At 48.7% G+C, this 17,324-nt stretch overlaps 1 protein-coding gene across 1 annotated transcript in view; it reads right to left on the reverse strand.

Annotated features, from left to right (window-relative positions):
* Positions 1-17,324, reverse strand: part of LOC147708987 (uncharacterized) — a 540,404-nt gene that overhangs the window by 153,034 nt on the left and 370,046 nt on the right. The window contains exon 14 of the mRNA XM_086927584.1: positions 14,931-15,159. Coding sequence (XP_086783710.1) covers positions 14,931-15,159 — 229 coding nt within the window. The remainder of the gene's footprint in view (positions 1-14,930; positions 15,160-17,324) is intronic.

Consider the following 17,324-nt stretch of genomic DNA (forward strand, 5'->3'; position numbering starts at 1 on the left):
GGGTGGTTAGGTGACGGTTGACATGCTTCTCCAGCACCTCCGAGAGGCAGGGAAGCAAGGAGATGGGTCGGAAATTGGCTGGGTTGCTGGGATCAGCATTAGCTTTCTTCAGGAGCGGGACCACCATCGCATGCTTCCAGACGTTAGGGACAGTTGCCTCAATGAGAGAAGCATTCAAGAGAGCCAAGATACAGTCAAGTGAGACGGAGGCTAGGGTACAAAGAATCTGGGGGGGCATGGGATCCAAGGGAGAGCCGGATTTGATCTCTGCCAGCAGTTTCTGGAAGGCAGACATAGAAATGAGCTCCCACTTATCTAATAGAGGAGATAAGGACCGTGCAGGGTCGTCCTGAATGGATAGTTGGTCATGGTTCTGTATGAATGAACTGGATGAAACAGATGGTAAAGCTCCAAAACCCGCGTAGATGCTGTCAATTTTCTCCGTAAAGAAGTCCGCCAAGGAATTGCATTGAGTGCTATCCAGACAGGGGGCTTTGGGAGCACATGACATACCGGATAGTTCCTGAACTGCCTTAAAAAGAGCTTTGGGACAATTCTGGGCTTTCAGTATCGTGTTGTTACCGTGATTGGCCCTGGCAGTATTACATAGAGCGTGATATTTATGTAATGCGAGTTTGTAGTTTTCTTTATCTGCAGGAGAGTAGTTTGACCTCCAAATACGCTCCAGTCTTTTGCAGCGGGACTTCTCCATTTTTAGTTGTTCATTCAACCAAGGAGCAGGGGGGTGCAGAAAATGTTGCTTACATTTACGTGCCGGGAGGCAAAAATCAATTGCAGAGGTAAGCCAGGTACTAATCGTCCCCACATCATCCGTAGAGATATTAGAAAGAGGAGGCAAGGTCTTTTCTAGGGAATTATTAAGTTGCTCCAGGTTTAGTCTTTGCCAATTTCTACTGGTTCTAAGGAAGTGTGGGTTGCCAGGAGGGCAAGGCGCACCCGCTGTCTTAATGTGGAACTCTACAATAAAATGGTCAGACCAAATAATAGGTCTGGAAGGTAGACAGGTTACAGTGTCCAGATTAGCAAAGATTGGGTCTAGTAGGTTGCCGCCTTTATAAGTTAGACCGGAGTTGAGAAGACTTAAATTGAGGGCGGCAAAGTCCTGTATAAGATGAGTGCTAGTAGAGCATAAGGTGTCGTTAAAATGGATGTTCAAGTCACCTAATAACAGGAAATTATTAGATTCCAGCAAAAGGGGAGCAATAAGCTCAGGAAGGGCAGCTGCCAATGCGCCAGCCGCCCCAGGCGGACGATACAAAAGAGCACCGGACAATGTAAAATTCGGGGATAATAGCAATTTAAAACTACCTGCCTCACAATTAGGGATGTCAAGGTCTTCCCACTTGCAGGAATAGCTCCTCTTGTAAATAATGGCAATGCCACCTCCATCCCTGAGAGTTCTGTTTCGCCCCACGAAGGTGTATTCATCAGGGAGGGCAGTGGCAATGCCCGGCCCAGAACAGTCATTAAGCCAGGTTTCAGTTAGAAACAAGGCCGACGGACTAGACGATGTGAGGAGGTCAAATATGTCCCTCTTGTGTTTAGGCAGAGATCTGCAATTTAAACTAATAAAACTAAGGTCAGGAGGGGAGTCAGAGGGATATGCAGTCACTGGGAAAGGGGTGGCAATCCAGAAAGAGGAAGAGGGAATACACAGCTCTGAGGGAAAGGATGTGAGAGCCAGAGCACATGCAGCGCAGGACAAAGGGGCGTCGTGACAGCGCAAGAGAGAACAATAAATACCAGGTGACGGTCGAAGGCTATACAAAGAAGAGCGGGAGTATGTAAGTCTGGGGATCGTAAAACCAGAAGTAGGGGGGGTGGCCCCAGGTCCCGTCTGGTCACGGACGGGCGCAGACGGGCTTAACTCAGGCGCAACTCCGGCGCGCCTGCGTCGCGCCCGCTGCGCTTCCTGTGGATGGGGGCCATTTTATAGGGCTGAGTGCGGGAGGGGCCGAGCGCTAGTCCGCTCGCCTCCGCTCCACTCCAGGCTCCTCACCCAAAATGGCGGCCAAAGTCGGGTCCCGGGCAGCGCTTCGATCGCCTGCCAGGGGACAAGTCAGGGGCAAATGCACAGATGTAAGCAAATGTGATCAAGTGAGTAGCCTGTATAACAAAAAGGGGGTTAACAGACAAAGTGCAAAGTGCAACATGAAATACACAGTTCCGATTTTAAAAATCCCTCGTAGCCTCTAAAAATAATCACGGAGCCCGGTAGTGCCTCGGGCAGCCGTGAGCAAAGCTAGTAATTTCCCTACTTTCAATACCAACACATAAATAAAATATTTGTCATTTGCAATACCAATACCTCAAACTTTCCTAATGCGAGACCTATTGCATTGCAAATGCTTGTTTCACTACTTGTACTCGTAAACCTGCGATTATGCTATGGCAATATTCGATCTTGTGTGCGTTTAAGCGCTGGACTTCTAATTACTGCCAAACTCTTGCTAAAAGAAATCTACATTTTTTCTTCGACTTGTAGTGTTTTTCCAGCACATGACAGACTCTCGCTTTCCTACATACAAAATATATGTTTTTATTGAACTTTACAAAAATGTTCTTGTAACTTAATAGCTATAATATACATACTTATTTTCAGAGGCTTTCAGTCAGCTCACTTCATCCATTGGTCCCGTTCCTGTTTTGCTTCCACCCCCCACAACGTGTAGGCTACGGTCAAGCCCATTTCAACCATTGGCTTACCTGACTTTAAGTAAAGACATTTATCCACACAACAAGTAGCCCCCTTTAGTGCTAGGTGTGCTGGCCTGGTTAATTAACTGTTTGGGGCCTCAGGAAATAACGGGACACTCACACTGTATTGCTGGGTATGGGAGATGACCCCGCATACGGGATCACCCCTTTTATTCTAACCCTGCAGGCCACGCCTGGCCTGCAGATGACGTGTGTACACTTCTGGCTGGCGGACTAGATCGCCAACACATTACATCCCTCTCCAACTTGGTTCTTGAAACAAAACTTCTAAATGTCCAGTTAGCATACACAGTTCAGCTGCATCAGTCTTTTGAGCCTTAACGTGCAAAATCCTGAAGGTGTCGTTTAGGGCGAGGGTTGGGTCGTATGCTGTACCGATGAGGTTGACTTCGTAGGGTTGATTCACTGGCCAAAGACCCATTGAGAGGCGTACCAGGAGGTAGCAGGCTTGGGGAAGGGGTAGCTTCCAGCACGTTGTCTCTGTCTTCATCGGGGCTCTGCCTATTTCTGCCTGGGCTCCACAGGACTTGAAGGCTGGGTTCTGAAGACTCTGTTGGGACCTCCTTGAATCAGGAAATGTTATGCGAGATTTACTCACTACCCTTCTAAGCCATCACCATAGTTCCACTGTTGGCAACAACTGTCCAGGTGCCTGGTTCATGGGTGGTCCAGAATTTTCCTCCAGGCTGGCGGTCTTTGAGTATGACTGTGGCACCGGGTCGGAGTGACCTGGGTGCAGTGTGGCACCGAATGCTTGCTTGACGGTTCTGTCACTCTTGCCTTGCTTGGGTTTCCTGGACGTCCAGCGGGGGGTGTCCACCCTGGACACGTGGGGATCAGGTCCCTCTGTGGGCCGTTAAACATAAGGGACCATGGGCTCCTTAACGTTGTGCAGTGTGGGGTTCTCCGGTATTCCCTGAGGAACTTGTGAAGACGCTGTTCCGGATCCGCTTGTTCCACACTTGTTATGCGCAGCATTTTGTTCAGGGTCCTCATGAAATGCTCTACATCCCCGTTAGCATGGGGCCATTGAGGTGTGACACGGCGGCAATGGATCCCTCGCTGACGGAGGAAAACGGCAAACTCTGCTCCGTGGAACGGGGGCCCATTATCGCTCCTGAATTCCAGGGGAAATCCGAATGTGGCAAACACCTTCTCTAGGACCAGGGCCACATGTGCAAAAGCGGTCGAGCCGACTGGTTCCACTATGGGATATTTGGAGAATGCGTCTCCAAGGACTAGCGTGTGTTTCCCGCCAGGAAAACTCCCCAAATCAATGCTTATTTTCGACCATGGGTTGGTGCAGGCCTCTTCAGTGATTATGGGGGTCGGCCTCTCCGGAGCGCTGGTTATCTGGCAGGCTGGACATCGGCGTACTAGGTCTTCCACCATCACCTCGAGTTTTGGGAACCAGACCGTCTCCCTCATCCTTGCCTTCATCTTTGTCACGCCCTGGTGGCCTCCATGGGCCAGCTGGGTTGCTTTGTGCCTCAGAGATTTCAGTATCACCAGCCTCGAGCCTCTTAGGAGTACTCCATCTGCCGTGGCGCTCAGCTCACTCCTCACCCTCCAGATCTTCGTCAGCTCTTCTTGGTCTTCAGGTGCCCCTGTGTTAGTCTGTTCAGGGAGTCTGTGTTTATATCGTATCTTGCTTGGCGGCTTCCTTGATTTCCTCAAGTGTCATTCCTGGGGGCACGCAGCTACTGAGATCATGTTGATATATTGCTCTGATCCTTCCGGGTCGTTCCCTTCTTTCGGTGCTGGGCGTAGGGACAGAAAATCTGTAGGGTTCTTCGCCCCTGGCTGATACACCACATCCATTTGGTATGGGTGAAGTTGTACCGCCCATCCCTCAATCCGTGGAGGTGGGTGAGGGGCTGTCCCCTTAAAAAGGGGGACCAGGGGCTGATGGAGAGGCCGTTTTTGAAGCTAGAGGAAGAGTTGGAAGGACCTTCTGAAAGAGCGATGGCCAGCTGTGTGTCGTCGGCGTACGACACTAATGTCAGGCCCCACTCTTTGGCCACTGCCGCCAGAGGCAGTGGCCAAAGAGTGGGGCCTGACATTAGTGTCGTACGCCGACGACACACAGCTGGCCATCGCTCTTTCAGAAGGTCCTTCCAACTCTTCCTCTAGCTTCAAAAACGGCCTCTCCGCGGTTGCCCAATGGATGACAATGAACTGTCTACAACTCAATGCTGGTAAAACAGAGGTGCTGCTCCTTGGCAAAAACACCAGCCTCTGGAATGAGCACTGGTGGCCGTCCTCCCTAGGCACCATCCCCTCTCCCAAATCCCTAGTGAAAAATCTAGGCATTTGGATGGATGCCTCACTCAACTTTCAGGCCCACACTAAAAAAGTGGCTGGCACCTGTATTGGTCTGCTGAGGAGCCTTAGCCACATACTTGGCTTTTTCGACGCCAAAACTCGCCAACTAATTATTCAAGCCACCATCCTCTCGCGTCTTGACTACGCCAATGTACTCCTTCTTGGTGCCAACAAAAGTGAGGTTGCACGACTCCAACGTGTACAAAACTCTGCGGCCAGAACTCTGGTCGGCCTCCCCCGTAGGTGCTCAGCCAGAGCGACCATCAAAAAACTACACTGGCTACCCGTTGATTCCAGAATCAAATTCAAGACTCTCATCATGACCTTCAAAATCCTCAAACTCGATACCCCCCCTCTGCTTCGACCACTTCTTACCCCCTATGCGCCGTCACGAAACCTAAGATCTTCTAATCAAAACCTTCTATGCGTCCCGCGCATAAAACTTTGCCGCATGGGCGGCCGCTCCTTCAGGTTTCTTGGAGCCAAACTTTGGAATGATCTGCCGCAACACATCCGCTCCATAGAAAGCCTACCGGCGTTCAGGAAAGCAGTAAAAACCTATCTATTCCCTCTCCCGTAATGTCCCTTTTTATCCTTCTTCCGATTAGGCCAGGTTCTTGGTTCTTAGCGCCGGGACGCCTCATTGCTGGGGCAGCTGTTCGCGCTCTACCAAAACTATAGAATAGAATAGAATAGAATAGAATGGTCGGTGACCACAGTGAATGGCTGGCCCGTCAGGTACAGGTGGAAATGGTTGCATACCCACTTTATCGCGCGCGCCTCCCACTCAATCTGGGTATACTTTTCTTCCGTGGGAGTCAGCGACTTGCTGGCAAACGACAAAGCTGCCCACCTACCTGGTTCCTGATCCTGGGCAAGCACCGCCCCAGTCCTATGGCTCGGCACGGGTGACAAGATCGGGGTTAAACCTCCTGCAGTACGTGGCCATGCCAAGGAAGCTCCTCACTTCCATAAGCGTGGTTTGGGCTGGAGCACTCCGGATGGCTTGTGATTTTTTGGGATCTACTTGAATGCCCTCCTGGTTGAATACGTATCCAATGATCTCCAATGACGGTTGGAAGAATTGACACTTCAATCGGTGGAGGGTCACGCCATGTTCACTGAGGCGACGTAACATATTCTTCAGATGTCGGTGATGGTCAGCGGCCGTGGCAGAGTGCATTAAAATGTCATCGCTGACGTTTATCACTCCGGGCAGCCCGGACAGCATTTCGCGGATAGTGTTCTGGAATACCTCTGGTGTTGAGAATATCCCGAAGTTCAGTTGTTTGTAACGACGCAAACTTAGGTGGGTACTAAACGTTGTAATATAGCGGCTTTACTCCGCTAATCGCAGGTGGTGATACCCTGCGTTCAGGTCGATTTTAGAAAACCACCTTAACTCGTTAACATCCGCAATGATATCATCCACTGTAGGCGTAATTTGAGGCTCCCTTTTAATGGCTTGGTTGGGCAACCTCATATCGATACAGAGGCTGCTTTGGCGTCCTTGCGATTGCCATCGGGGACACCCACGGCATCGGCCCCGAAACCTTCTCGATCACTCTTTGCCTCTCAAGATTTTCTAATTCCTTTTCCACCAAGGGCCTCAGGTGATATGGGACTCGCTGGTGTCGCAGCGCGACTGGTGTAATGGACTTGTCGATGTGTAGCTTGATAGGATCACATTTGATGTGCCCTAGCCCTTGGAAAATTTCCAGGAACTGGTCAAGGACTTTGTCGACCTGGTGTGCTTGGACGCTCCTGGCGAAAGACATTAGGCCTAGGTCTTCCGCTGTGTGGCTGCTTATCAGGGTGTCCGCTTCACGATCTATCACATGTATAACAGTGGTGAACTCCTGGTCGTTAGACCTGATCAGGACGGATATCCTACCCCTTAGTGGCAAAGTGGTGTGGCTCCCGTAGGAAAATATCTTGGACCGGGATGGGGTGATCAGTGGCCAGGGTTGGAGGTGTTTATATTGCTGGAGGCCATTCACGTTTACCGACGCCCCAGTGTCGATAATCGCATTCAACTCTGATCCTGCGATTTGCACCATGGGTTGAGGTCTTCTGCGGCGTTTGAGCTCTCGTGTGAATGAGATCAGGTGTGTTTCTACCTCCTCCTTTGTGGATCAGTCCTCCGGCCCTTGATATCTTCGGCTCGCCCTTGGTGGCTTTTCCTTCTGTCTGTAGTCAGTTAGAGACAGTTTATGTACTACCCGGGATGGTGGTTACTGCCCTCGGGTTTCTCGGCCACAATTTCTCCTCCTGCACACCGCTGCAAAGTGGTTAGGGATTCTACAATTCGCACAGGTCTTTACTTGCACAGGGCAGTCTTTCTCTGCATTTGGTTCATGCCCACAATACCCACACCGCGCCTTAGACGCCTCTGGCTTTGTATTCCTGGGTGTGTCACTCCGTTCGGATGGCATCAACCCGCTCTGTTTTAATGGTCTCTGTCTTCCTTGAGACTTTTTCAGTGCTTGGTCCATCTCATTGGGCCTGGCTGCCGATAGGTCATGGGTCCTTGCTAGTATGAGTATGTATTCCAAGGCAATTTTTGGCTGGGGCAGGATGAGGCCTCATAGCGTCATGTCCTGGCACCCTTGGATGAGCTGGGCTCTGATCTCCTTTGGTTGATCGTCCTCCGTGCAAGTGCTGGCCAGTTTGCGCAGTAGAGTGTAGAACCCATCAATCAACTCTCCTTCCCTCTGGCAGACCTGGCGCAACTTGAATTGTTCAAAATCGGGGTTAATTTGGGGGTCGAAGTGTCCGTCTGATGCTGTCACTGCGGTGTAGTAATCCGTGCCCGGACCTGTGTTCAGCAAGTGTTTAAACAGCTTGAATATTTCGTCCTCAGCATAGTGGAGAAGTAGCTACCTCTTCACTGCCCCGTCTGTTGTCTCCCTGGTGGCTATGAAATAGTTATTCAGGCGCTCTATCCATATCTTTCACCTCAGGACGCTGTGGCTGGATCTTCTAGTTCGCTGAAGGGTGGCAATACCCTGGTAAGTGCCTGTTGGACTGGAAGTCTATGTGGTGCCTGGGCTGGGTCTTCATCACCCATATTTCCTGTGGGTGGGTGTCTTCACTCCCCTCTTCTGTCCTTGTCCCCTTTGTATGTGTGGCGATTCGTGTCCTGACACTTTTCCTGGTGTCTCCTCTCTGGACGTGCATCCTCTTGCCTCCCGCCTCAGTGTGCTATATGTCTGGTGCGCTGCCTGTGCTCCCACTGCTTTGATTCCTTTGTCAGCTCCACTGGTGGGCTGAGCCTCTTCCTTGTCCACGTGTGTTTGTGGGCACTTGGCTTCCTGTCTTGCCACTGAGGCTTCTCACTGCATGACAGTCTGTTTTTTTTCTTGATATTTTCCCTTGGGGTTGCAGTCCCTTTTGGTGGTGAGAGTCTTCCCCTTTAATGTCTTTATTTTCTCCTCTCTGCTGGGCCCAGTCCTGCAGGCGGCTAGCTGCTAGGGCACACGTTGCCCACGCCTTCTCAGCAAAAGCGCTCCACACGAGCTGGGGGCTTACGCTCTCACTCCGCTCCTTCCAGCCTGGCGGCAGGCGCTGAATCTGGACCGGTCTTTGGCTCCCGGGGAGTGGTAGCCGTCCGGCCGTAACGCACCACCCCCGCGGAGACAGCGCTCAACCAGTGAGCGGCGCGGCAGCAGAGCAGTTCGTCGGGAAGCAGGGCGGACGTTGGAGGTCGTCAGGGAGCATCCCCAATGCAGTGGGACACCTCAGCAGGCAGCACTCACCCGTGGAGGTCACGACACCGCCTCAGCGCCGATCAAGGTACTGCAGCAGTCGCCGCTATTCGGTGTGGCAGCGAGTGTGCACAGCGGCAGGTGAGGCAAAGTGGGGCAGCTAATCGAGGCAAGGGTCACGACCTCCCTCGTCGCCAATGTGCAGGCCAGGTTAATTGACTGTTTGGGGGCCTCTGGAAATAACGGGCCGCTCACACTTTATTGCTGGGTATGGGAGATGACCCCATGTGCGGGATCACCCCTTTTATTTTAACCCCGCAGGCCACGCCTGGCATGCGGATGACCTCCTGCTGGCGGACTAGACTGCCAGCACTCTAAACATTACACTAGGAACTACTAGTGCAATGTATACTTTCCCATTAAAAAAAAATATATATACTGGCTTTTAGACAATGCTTGTTTTACTCAAGTACGGGTTTGGCAGCTCCCCCAACACTGCTATCAGTCCGCTTGTGAGTTGTTTGTATTCATAATAAAAAAAATCATAAACAAAATAATCATTGGCAAAGTCAAAAGGTGAGCAGCCAGCACCAGACCTATTGGCTTTACATATTGTTTGTTTACAGGATGATAACCTCTTTGTGGACAGAGCCTGAGAGTAGCTCAGATATACCAACAAGCTCTTATCTAGCCCAATGACTTCTACAAATAAAATTGACTGGGGCGGTGCAACCAACTCTCCAACATGGCTGTCATTCCTGGATGCTCTGGATGCTCTGGCACAGATCTTTATTTCTGGGCTGCACTTAGGCATTAATGCTTTGGGGGGAAGGGATGTTGGTCATCTAAGAGCAAAATAGGTGGATTACCTAGGACCTACTTCCTAGACTCAGGGGCCTCCGCAATGCCCTGTCAGACCGGGATAGCTCGCCTTCCCTATGTGCCATGAGAGACGGCAAGACAGCAACGGCACACGGTGACAGCTGCACTGCAACCAGTAGTGAGCTAGAAGGGGGAGAACAGCAGCATTGAGCTGTCCAGTCTGCTGGTGCCTCGAGGGAATCCCACTGACAAGCACAGCTGTGGCAGCAAAAATATCCAAGTGAAGTAATTCACTCTGAACAGTGGGCGGAGTGCTTCAATACACAGGAGTGATTGGAGACTCTGCTGCATGACAAGAGTTTTAACCCTCAGGAATTACCAGATGTGAGTACAATGGGACTGCGGTCCTGAGCCAAGCATGCTTCCCAATAATGTGTGTGCAGCTCAATTACCACTTTATCATGATTCCAAACGAGAATAAGAATTGAAGATAGAAGGAAAAGAGAGATTTCTTTACAAGAAGGATTTCATCCTTCTGAGGGATTCCAGGCAAAGAGCCTGCCGTCACTGGTTTGGGCTTGCCTCAAGGACAGACTTTGATAATGTCAAAGTTAAAATATCTGCAACAGTCCAACCAAAGTATAGAGAATAAAATAACTTCACTGAAAGGGGTCATGGGAGAATATAAAGGGCGGGTTGTGAATAATGAGAAACTGGTGGGCTTCTTAGACCTTCCCTATCCTGGAGTTGACAGTTGAAAACTACAGTGGATGGAGCCTAGAGGGATCACTTACCACATTAACTAATAGTTCTCTGACCCAAATGGTGTTGAACATAAAATATCTGGAAACGAGGTGAGAGCTTGCACCTTGGACTATTTGCCCAGGCCAATTGATGGCTTTGGTAATTAGAAAATGACTGTACAGATTGTCCTGGTCGCCACTTTTCTCGCATGCTTGGTAAATGGCACAGCCTCTTTTGACAAGGTCGTCTGGAGCACACGCCGGGAGTAGCAGAACCGATTAGATGCTGCTGGAGTGTCTGGAGGATTTTTAATCTTTAACACCCCTGGCCTTTTCTCTAAAGTGCTCCCTGGAATGCGGTTGAGCCCGCCCTGGCATTTAGGAGCCAGGGCGAACCCGATGATGCAGCATGACACTACTAGAGTGTGTGGGGGTTACAATACAAAAAGGATTTGCTCCCAGTCATGTTAGTAACATCTGATTCGACTTCCTGACTAGAGAACTGTGCCTATATGTGATAATTGTTTCCACTGGGTGGGATTATTTTTTGATTCGTTGAAACTTAGGGGGTCATTAGGATGACGGGCAGACTTTGTTCGCCCGCCATCCTATCGGGAAATGAGACCGCCCGCCATGAGGGCGGGGGTCCCGTGGGGGCAATTAGGATGCACCCGCCACAGTGGCGGGTGCATCCTGCATTCCTGTCATTGTGGCAGGCGGTGCGCTCAGCACCGGCCGCCACAATGCCAGGAAGGCATGTTGTGCACTTCCATGCACAACATGGCAGGCACTGCGCGGTGCCTGCCATGTTGTGCATGGAACTGCTGGGGGGTACCATAGGTGCAACCCCACTGCCCTGAGTACCTGGGGGCCCGCAACGGGCCCCCGCAGTCCATTCCCGCATGCCTTTCCGTGGCGGCATTGATGGCGGTGTCTAACAGACACCGCCACCATATTAAATCCTTTTCTGCACGGTCAACTCGTTGATCGGGCGGAAAAGCGGCGGACGGTCTTCCTGTCCGCCGCGGTCCCCCCGCCATACTAATATGGTGGAGGGAAATGGGTGGCGGGCCGGCTAGGATGTAGGGCGGATCGCCACCGCCATGCGGGCGGTGGCGATACGCCCTACATCCTAATGGGCCCCTTAATTGGGAGGATGTATCCCCTCTGTTCCTCTTCCATTAGTGTAGAAGATCCTCTCCAGGCCTCAGGCCATTATTTTGTATTAGGATAAGGAACTCCTTCTTTCATCAACTATATGTCCTGCTTCAGTGGGCTTTAAGGTGAAGAGAAAGCAGAAAGGGGCCTGTACCCTCATGAGTTCTGGCCGTGAGCCTGGGGTCCTGTGGAAAGCTTCTCCCTAATGGGTGGCCTCAGTGAGCCAGAAATTACCCTAGTGTATTGGGGAAATCAGCCACTACCACACAAGCAGCAAGCCACTCCTTTGCCTATAGAGCCCTTGATAGAATGAAGGGAACAGATTTTCAAACATAGAGTGACTTTCACATCCGACTGAAAAGCCGGCCAGACCCTGAGGTTTATGGGAGACCCTTTGAGGACAACTTCATCCAGTGGCTAAAAATCCAGGGTCTGTAAAGCAGGTTGGATAGGATCACCATTTCCAAGGAGGCATCTTCCAAGAACAGATTTCCATTCAGTGTTCCCATTGCCAGTGTCTAATTGCCTGCCCTCCGTCCATTTGCTGTGGTTAACAGATCCTCCCCTTCAAAGTCAAGGCAGCTTTTTCTCCACTCTGGGATGTCGCATCATCAATGTGTGTGCTGAGAAGATAGGTCGGGACTCAGTTTCTGACACGTGGTAATCCATAGACGCTGAGGGTGTTGTAGCCATGTGTGACTAGTAGGCTTAAAGGTAAGGCGCCTCTCTGTGGATCTCAGTGAAGCCGTTGTAGAATAAATAATACAGTTGCTTGAATAGCAAACAGTTTGAAAATTCTGACCACGAAGGAAACTGCCTTTACACTGTGCCTCAATAAATTGGAGCTATTCACCATTTATTCATGTTACCCGACTCATTTCACAATGCTCTCTAGATTCTGCCATACCGCCAAACCTTCTGCCTATGCCCTGAGTCCTTTCCTTCTTTAGCGACAAGGCCTCACAATACAGGGCACCACTTATTATTGACCGCAAAGTCTCTTTATGCTACAGCACCTTTCCAAAGTTGTAGAGTTGGTTATGCCAAGTTTCAGTACTCGATGACATTGAACAACTCATGCATTCAAGATTCTTAGTCTTCAATGACTCCTAGGAGAGTACTGGTGTCTTAGCTCATTAGAGCTAGCCCGATCAGCCCTTGGCAAAGGATGCATCTGAATCCATTGTGACTGACTACCAATTAACTGTCTTTTTGTTTAGAGTGTATTGCCAAGCTGAATTCGAATTTTATTGTTGTCACCAGTTTGAGACACAGAAACCCTGGAGCTAGCTACAAGTCACTCCTTTGTCAACATCCCTTACAGCACATGCTCAACAAAAGGCGTCATATAAAGGTTTGGTGATTTTAACTGACTTACCACATGAACAATAATTCAGCAATACTTTTTCAAGATTCAAGACAAAACAAACATTGGCAACGGCAACAGTCTGGATTTATTATATGAAAATATACAAATAGAATTTGTGCATGGCTAAGTTGGCATGTATAAGTCAGACCTGTTGGCTTTGCTAATACTTGATAATGGATGTAAATGGAATGCTCCAGAAGGCAAAATGTAAGTCATGACTACAACACTAAAAAAACGGTTGCAGCAAAAACACAAATATGTCTTTCCTTATACACTGTATCTATGACATAAAGAATGTAACGTGTGGTGATTCTGTATACTTCATAGATGTAAAATAGCTACTCATTCATTACAAAGCAAGTGCTCCATGAAACAGCCAATAGAGAATGAGAGCCTGCTCTATGCATATTTTCAATAGTTGGCAATAATAAGTATCAAAGACAGTTGTGCTCTCAAGGTGTGCCAATTACAAGAGGTACAGCAGCCCAGAACATGTGTGGCGGGTTCAGCGTGAAACAATGAGGACCCTGCAGAAGCTCTTAACCTACAGCATCCAAGTTAATGCAGTGCAAACCTGCAGAGACCCCGGCAGAAGCTCTTAACTGCCAGCATCCAAGCTGATGCAGTGCAAACCTCCAGAGACCCCAGCAGAAATTCTTCACCTGCAGCATCCAAACTGATGCAGTGCAAACCTGCAGGGATCCAGGCAGAAGCTCTTAACCTGCAGCATCCAAGCTGATGCAGTGCAAACCTCCAGAGACCTCAGCAGAAATTCTTCACCTGCAGCATCCAAACTGATGCAGTGTAAACCTGCAGAGATCCAGGCAGAAGCTCTTAACCTGCAGCATCCAAGCTGAGGCAGTGCAAAACTCCAGAGACCCAAGCAGAAATTCTTAACCTGCAACATCCAAGCTGATGCAGTGCAAACCTGCAGAGACCCCAGCAGAAGCTCTTAACCAGCAGCATTCAAGCGGATGCAGTGCAAACCCATAGAGACCCCAGCAGAAGCTCTTCACCCGCAGCATCCAAGCTGATGCTGTGCAAACCCGCAGCGACCCCGGCAGAAGCTCTTAACCAGCAGCATTCAAGCTGATGCAGTGCAAACCCATAGAGACCCCAGCAGAAGCTCTTCACCTGCAGCATCCAAGCTGATGCTGTGCAAACCCGCAGAGACCCCGGCAGAAACTCTTAACCTGCAGGATCCAAGCTGATGCTGTGCAAACCCGCAGAGACCCCGGCAGAAGCTCTTAACCTGCAGCATCCAAGCTGATGCTGTGCAAACCCGAAGAGACCCCGGAAGAAGCTCTTCACCTGTAGCATCCAAGCTGATGCTGTGCAAACCTGCAGAGACCCCGGCAGAGGCTCTTCAACTGCAGCATCCAAGCTGATGCAGTGCAAACCTGCAGAAACCCCAGTAGAAGCTCTTAACCTGCCGCATCCAAGCTGATGCTGTGCAAACCTGCAGAGACCCCGGCAGAAGCTCTTAACCTGCCGCATCCAAGCTGATGCTGTGCAAACCCGCAGAGACCCCGACAGAAGCTCCAGAGACCCCAGCAGAAGCTCTTCACATGCAGCCTCCAAGCTGATGCAGTGCAAACCCACAGAGACCCCAGCAGAATTTCTTAACCTGCAGCAATCAAGCTGATGCTGTGCAAACCCTCAGAGAACCCGGCAGAAGCTCTGAACCTCCATAATCCAAGTTGATGCAGTTCAAACCTGCAATGAAAGCCTATTGTTCGAATGTGGCCTGAAACATGAAGTGCCAACCACATAACAATGCCAGCTTTTAGCGTTATGATGTTATTGTGAAGACAAATGTGTCTTTACACGTAATGGATGTAAAATACTTAAATAAGAAATAATTCCAGGGGGTCAGAATGAAACAATGACTCCAGCTAAACAATGGTTCCTTCACTACCCCGGTCACTATCGCTCAATAAATATAAACGTGTGCATTTCACAACAAGGATTTAAATCTAACAATTTTTTAAACATGGCTTTATAATTAATATTACGAATCATATTCCCCGACATACAAGAATACATTTTCATACATTGTGCACAAACCTTTTCCTGCATGTTCAAAAGTTCCTTGCCTGCAGGGATAGACGTAAGCCGAATGAGTGCAGACAAGGCCTGGCATCTCCGTTCAGTCCATTCCTGTCTGCCACTGGATTTTTCAACCAGGAACTCGAGGAGACCATAGCTCGCCTTCAGGAGCACCCATTCTATCTGTTGAACCACAGCTCCTCTATGGGGACACAGGCAGAGAGCTCTCGATGCAAAATCTGCAACACTAAACCATACGTTCGGATTAAAACGCAGACAAAGTATGAAAAGCAAAAAGAAAAGGGTTTAAATATTTTCAGTAGATTACCCACAATGGGTAAGGTTCTAAAAGCCTTTTACAGTTTTAAATGTGCAGATTCTGCAAATAGCCTTTTTTAAATCATTGAAATTACAGCGATGTGTTATTTACCTTAGTTAATGTATTTTCTGTCTTTCAAAAGATGTCTCATTTTAAAAATATCTCTTCAGAACAAGAGTTGGCCAGAAACCTTTGAGAGCCTCCGCTTTCGTAAGGGCATTTTCTTCAGAGGGCTACATTTGATAAAATCACTGGCAGACCAGGAGAGGGAAGTTACCAGAGGTATAACAAACGCCATTTAGAATGACTTAAAAATGTCAGTAGCCACGGAAATCCAAGCTACATTTGGTAGTCAGTGCGTTTAGACAGGAAAGACCAAAACACAATGTAAACTGAATAAAAAGTGTGCCATTTATATACAGCATTTATAGAAATGAATATTAAAAAAGGTCCAATCAATACCTCTCCTATATCATACCCATTTCAACTCATGTTTAAAAATGGTGCTCGAGGAACAACTAACTTTACATTTTATTCTTACAAAATGGGGATGCAACAGTCCAGCTTTACGCCCGAGTTAGGATTAATATAACTTGTTGTCTGTAGATCTCCAGTGCCAGGGAGAATTACCAAAGTGAATGTTCTCATTCTGTAAATTAACAATAATTTGGGAATATATCACTTTAAATATGAACCTCGCCACAGACATCTTTAACTGTCTGATAACAGCTACTCTCATCACACAACACATTACACAACATACACAAACACATATATAGAAAGGGGCTTTAGGGCAGCCCCTTTAAGCAATTGGCAACTGTTTCAGCCAGCTTTTATGCATTGGCTACTAGGCTGTCAATCAGCTTCGGTATCAGCCCACAGCATTTCTCTGATGTGAACGTTCTAAAAATAGTTTTACACACACACATTAACCCCTTCAATGCTTGTGACGGAACGGTTCCGTCACGAGCGCCGGCTGGGCTGTGCTTATGACGGAACCATTCCGTCATGGCCACACCAATTATTGAACATCTTCAGCACAGCGCAAAAATTCGCGCCGCGCTGAAGGTGTTAAATCCTTTCTCTCCCCACTCCTATGCTCCCTCTATCTGCCCACCCCATTCCTCCGCCCTCCGCGTTTTCGTTGTTCACTGGTGATCCCCTGTCCATCCTCGTTTTTTTTTATGCTTCACTATTTATTTTTTATATTTATGTATTTTTTAGAGTAAGTAAGTGATATTTATTGTACAGTTAATAAAAACCATTACAAAAAACCAGCAGCGATAAAAACAGTTAAAAAAAGAAGATATCTGTAGCCGCCTAGGTGATAGTTCTTATGATGAGTAAAAAAAACTGTTAAAAAGATAAGAACTTTGCTTAAACAGTGCTGAGAATTAGAGTGTAAAGACAAAGAGAAAGTTTTTTTAGGGATGTATGATTGTCCGTCGCTAAGGCGTTGCTGCGATCCCTCGGGGAAGGTTCTTTGTGGTTAAACTGGCCCCCTTTCCTTTTCCAAATGCGTTGCAGTCCACATTCCATTTCAGGAGGCATGCCGTTCTTTCTCCCCATATGCACGTGCCTTTTGGAGCTCTGTCCATATTTATACCAGTAAGTAAACTGTGCATCTGTGTGGACCGTGTGTTCTTAGCTACAAGATTGTGGAAAATACAGTTTCTTTGTCCATTTGATCTTTCTTTATGATGATTCCGGCTTCTACGGCTTTGATATATTTTACCAGTCGAGAAGCCATTTGGACTTCGTCGCCTGAAAACCTAGCCAGGACTGCTTATCTGATCCCTTTTTTGTTGAATAGTGGTCTCAGCAGGTTCCTGCGCTCTATTTGCAGCTCCTTGCAGATAGTAATGAGGTTTATGATGTTTTACTCGTCATTCTCGCACAGGCGGCATTTTGCTGGTTTTGGAGGATGCAGCCAAGGGGCCATATGGTCTGCGGAGGGCAATACTCCTAGCCGGTATTTTAGGAATAACTCTTTTGTTTTTTTGGTGAAGCTGGTGAAAAGATACGTTTGTGGTACAAGTTTGTTGTAGGTGTGTACAGTTAGCCAGCCGTGTGCTTGCTCCGTCAGTGAGGCT

This window comes from Lissotriton vulgaris, chromosome 6 (assembly GCF_964263255.1).
Source record: "Lissotriton vulgaris chromosome 6, aLisVul1.2, whole genome shotgun sequence".
NCBI classification, from domain to species: domain Eukaryota; kingdom Metazoa; phylum Chordata; class Amphibia; order Caudata; family Salamandridae; genus Lissotriton; species Lissotriton vulgaris.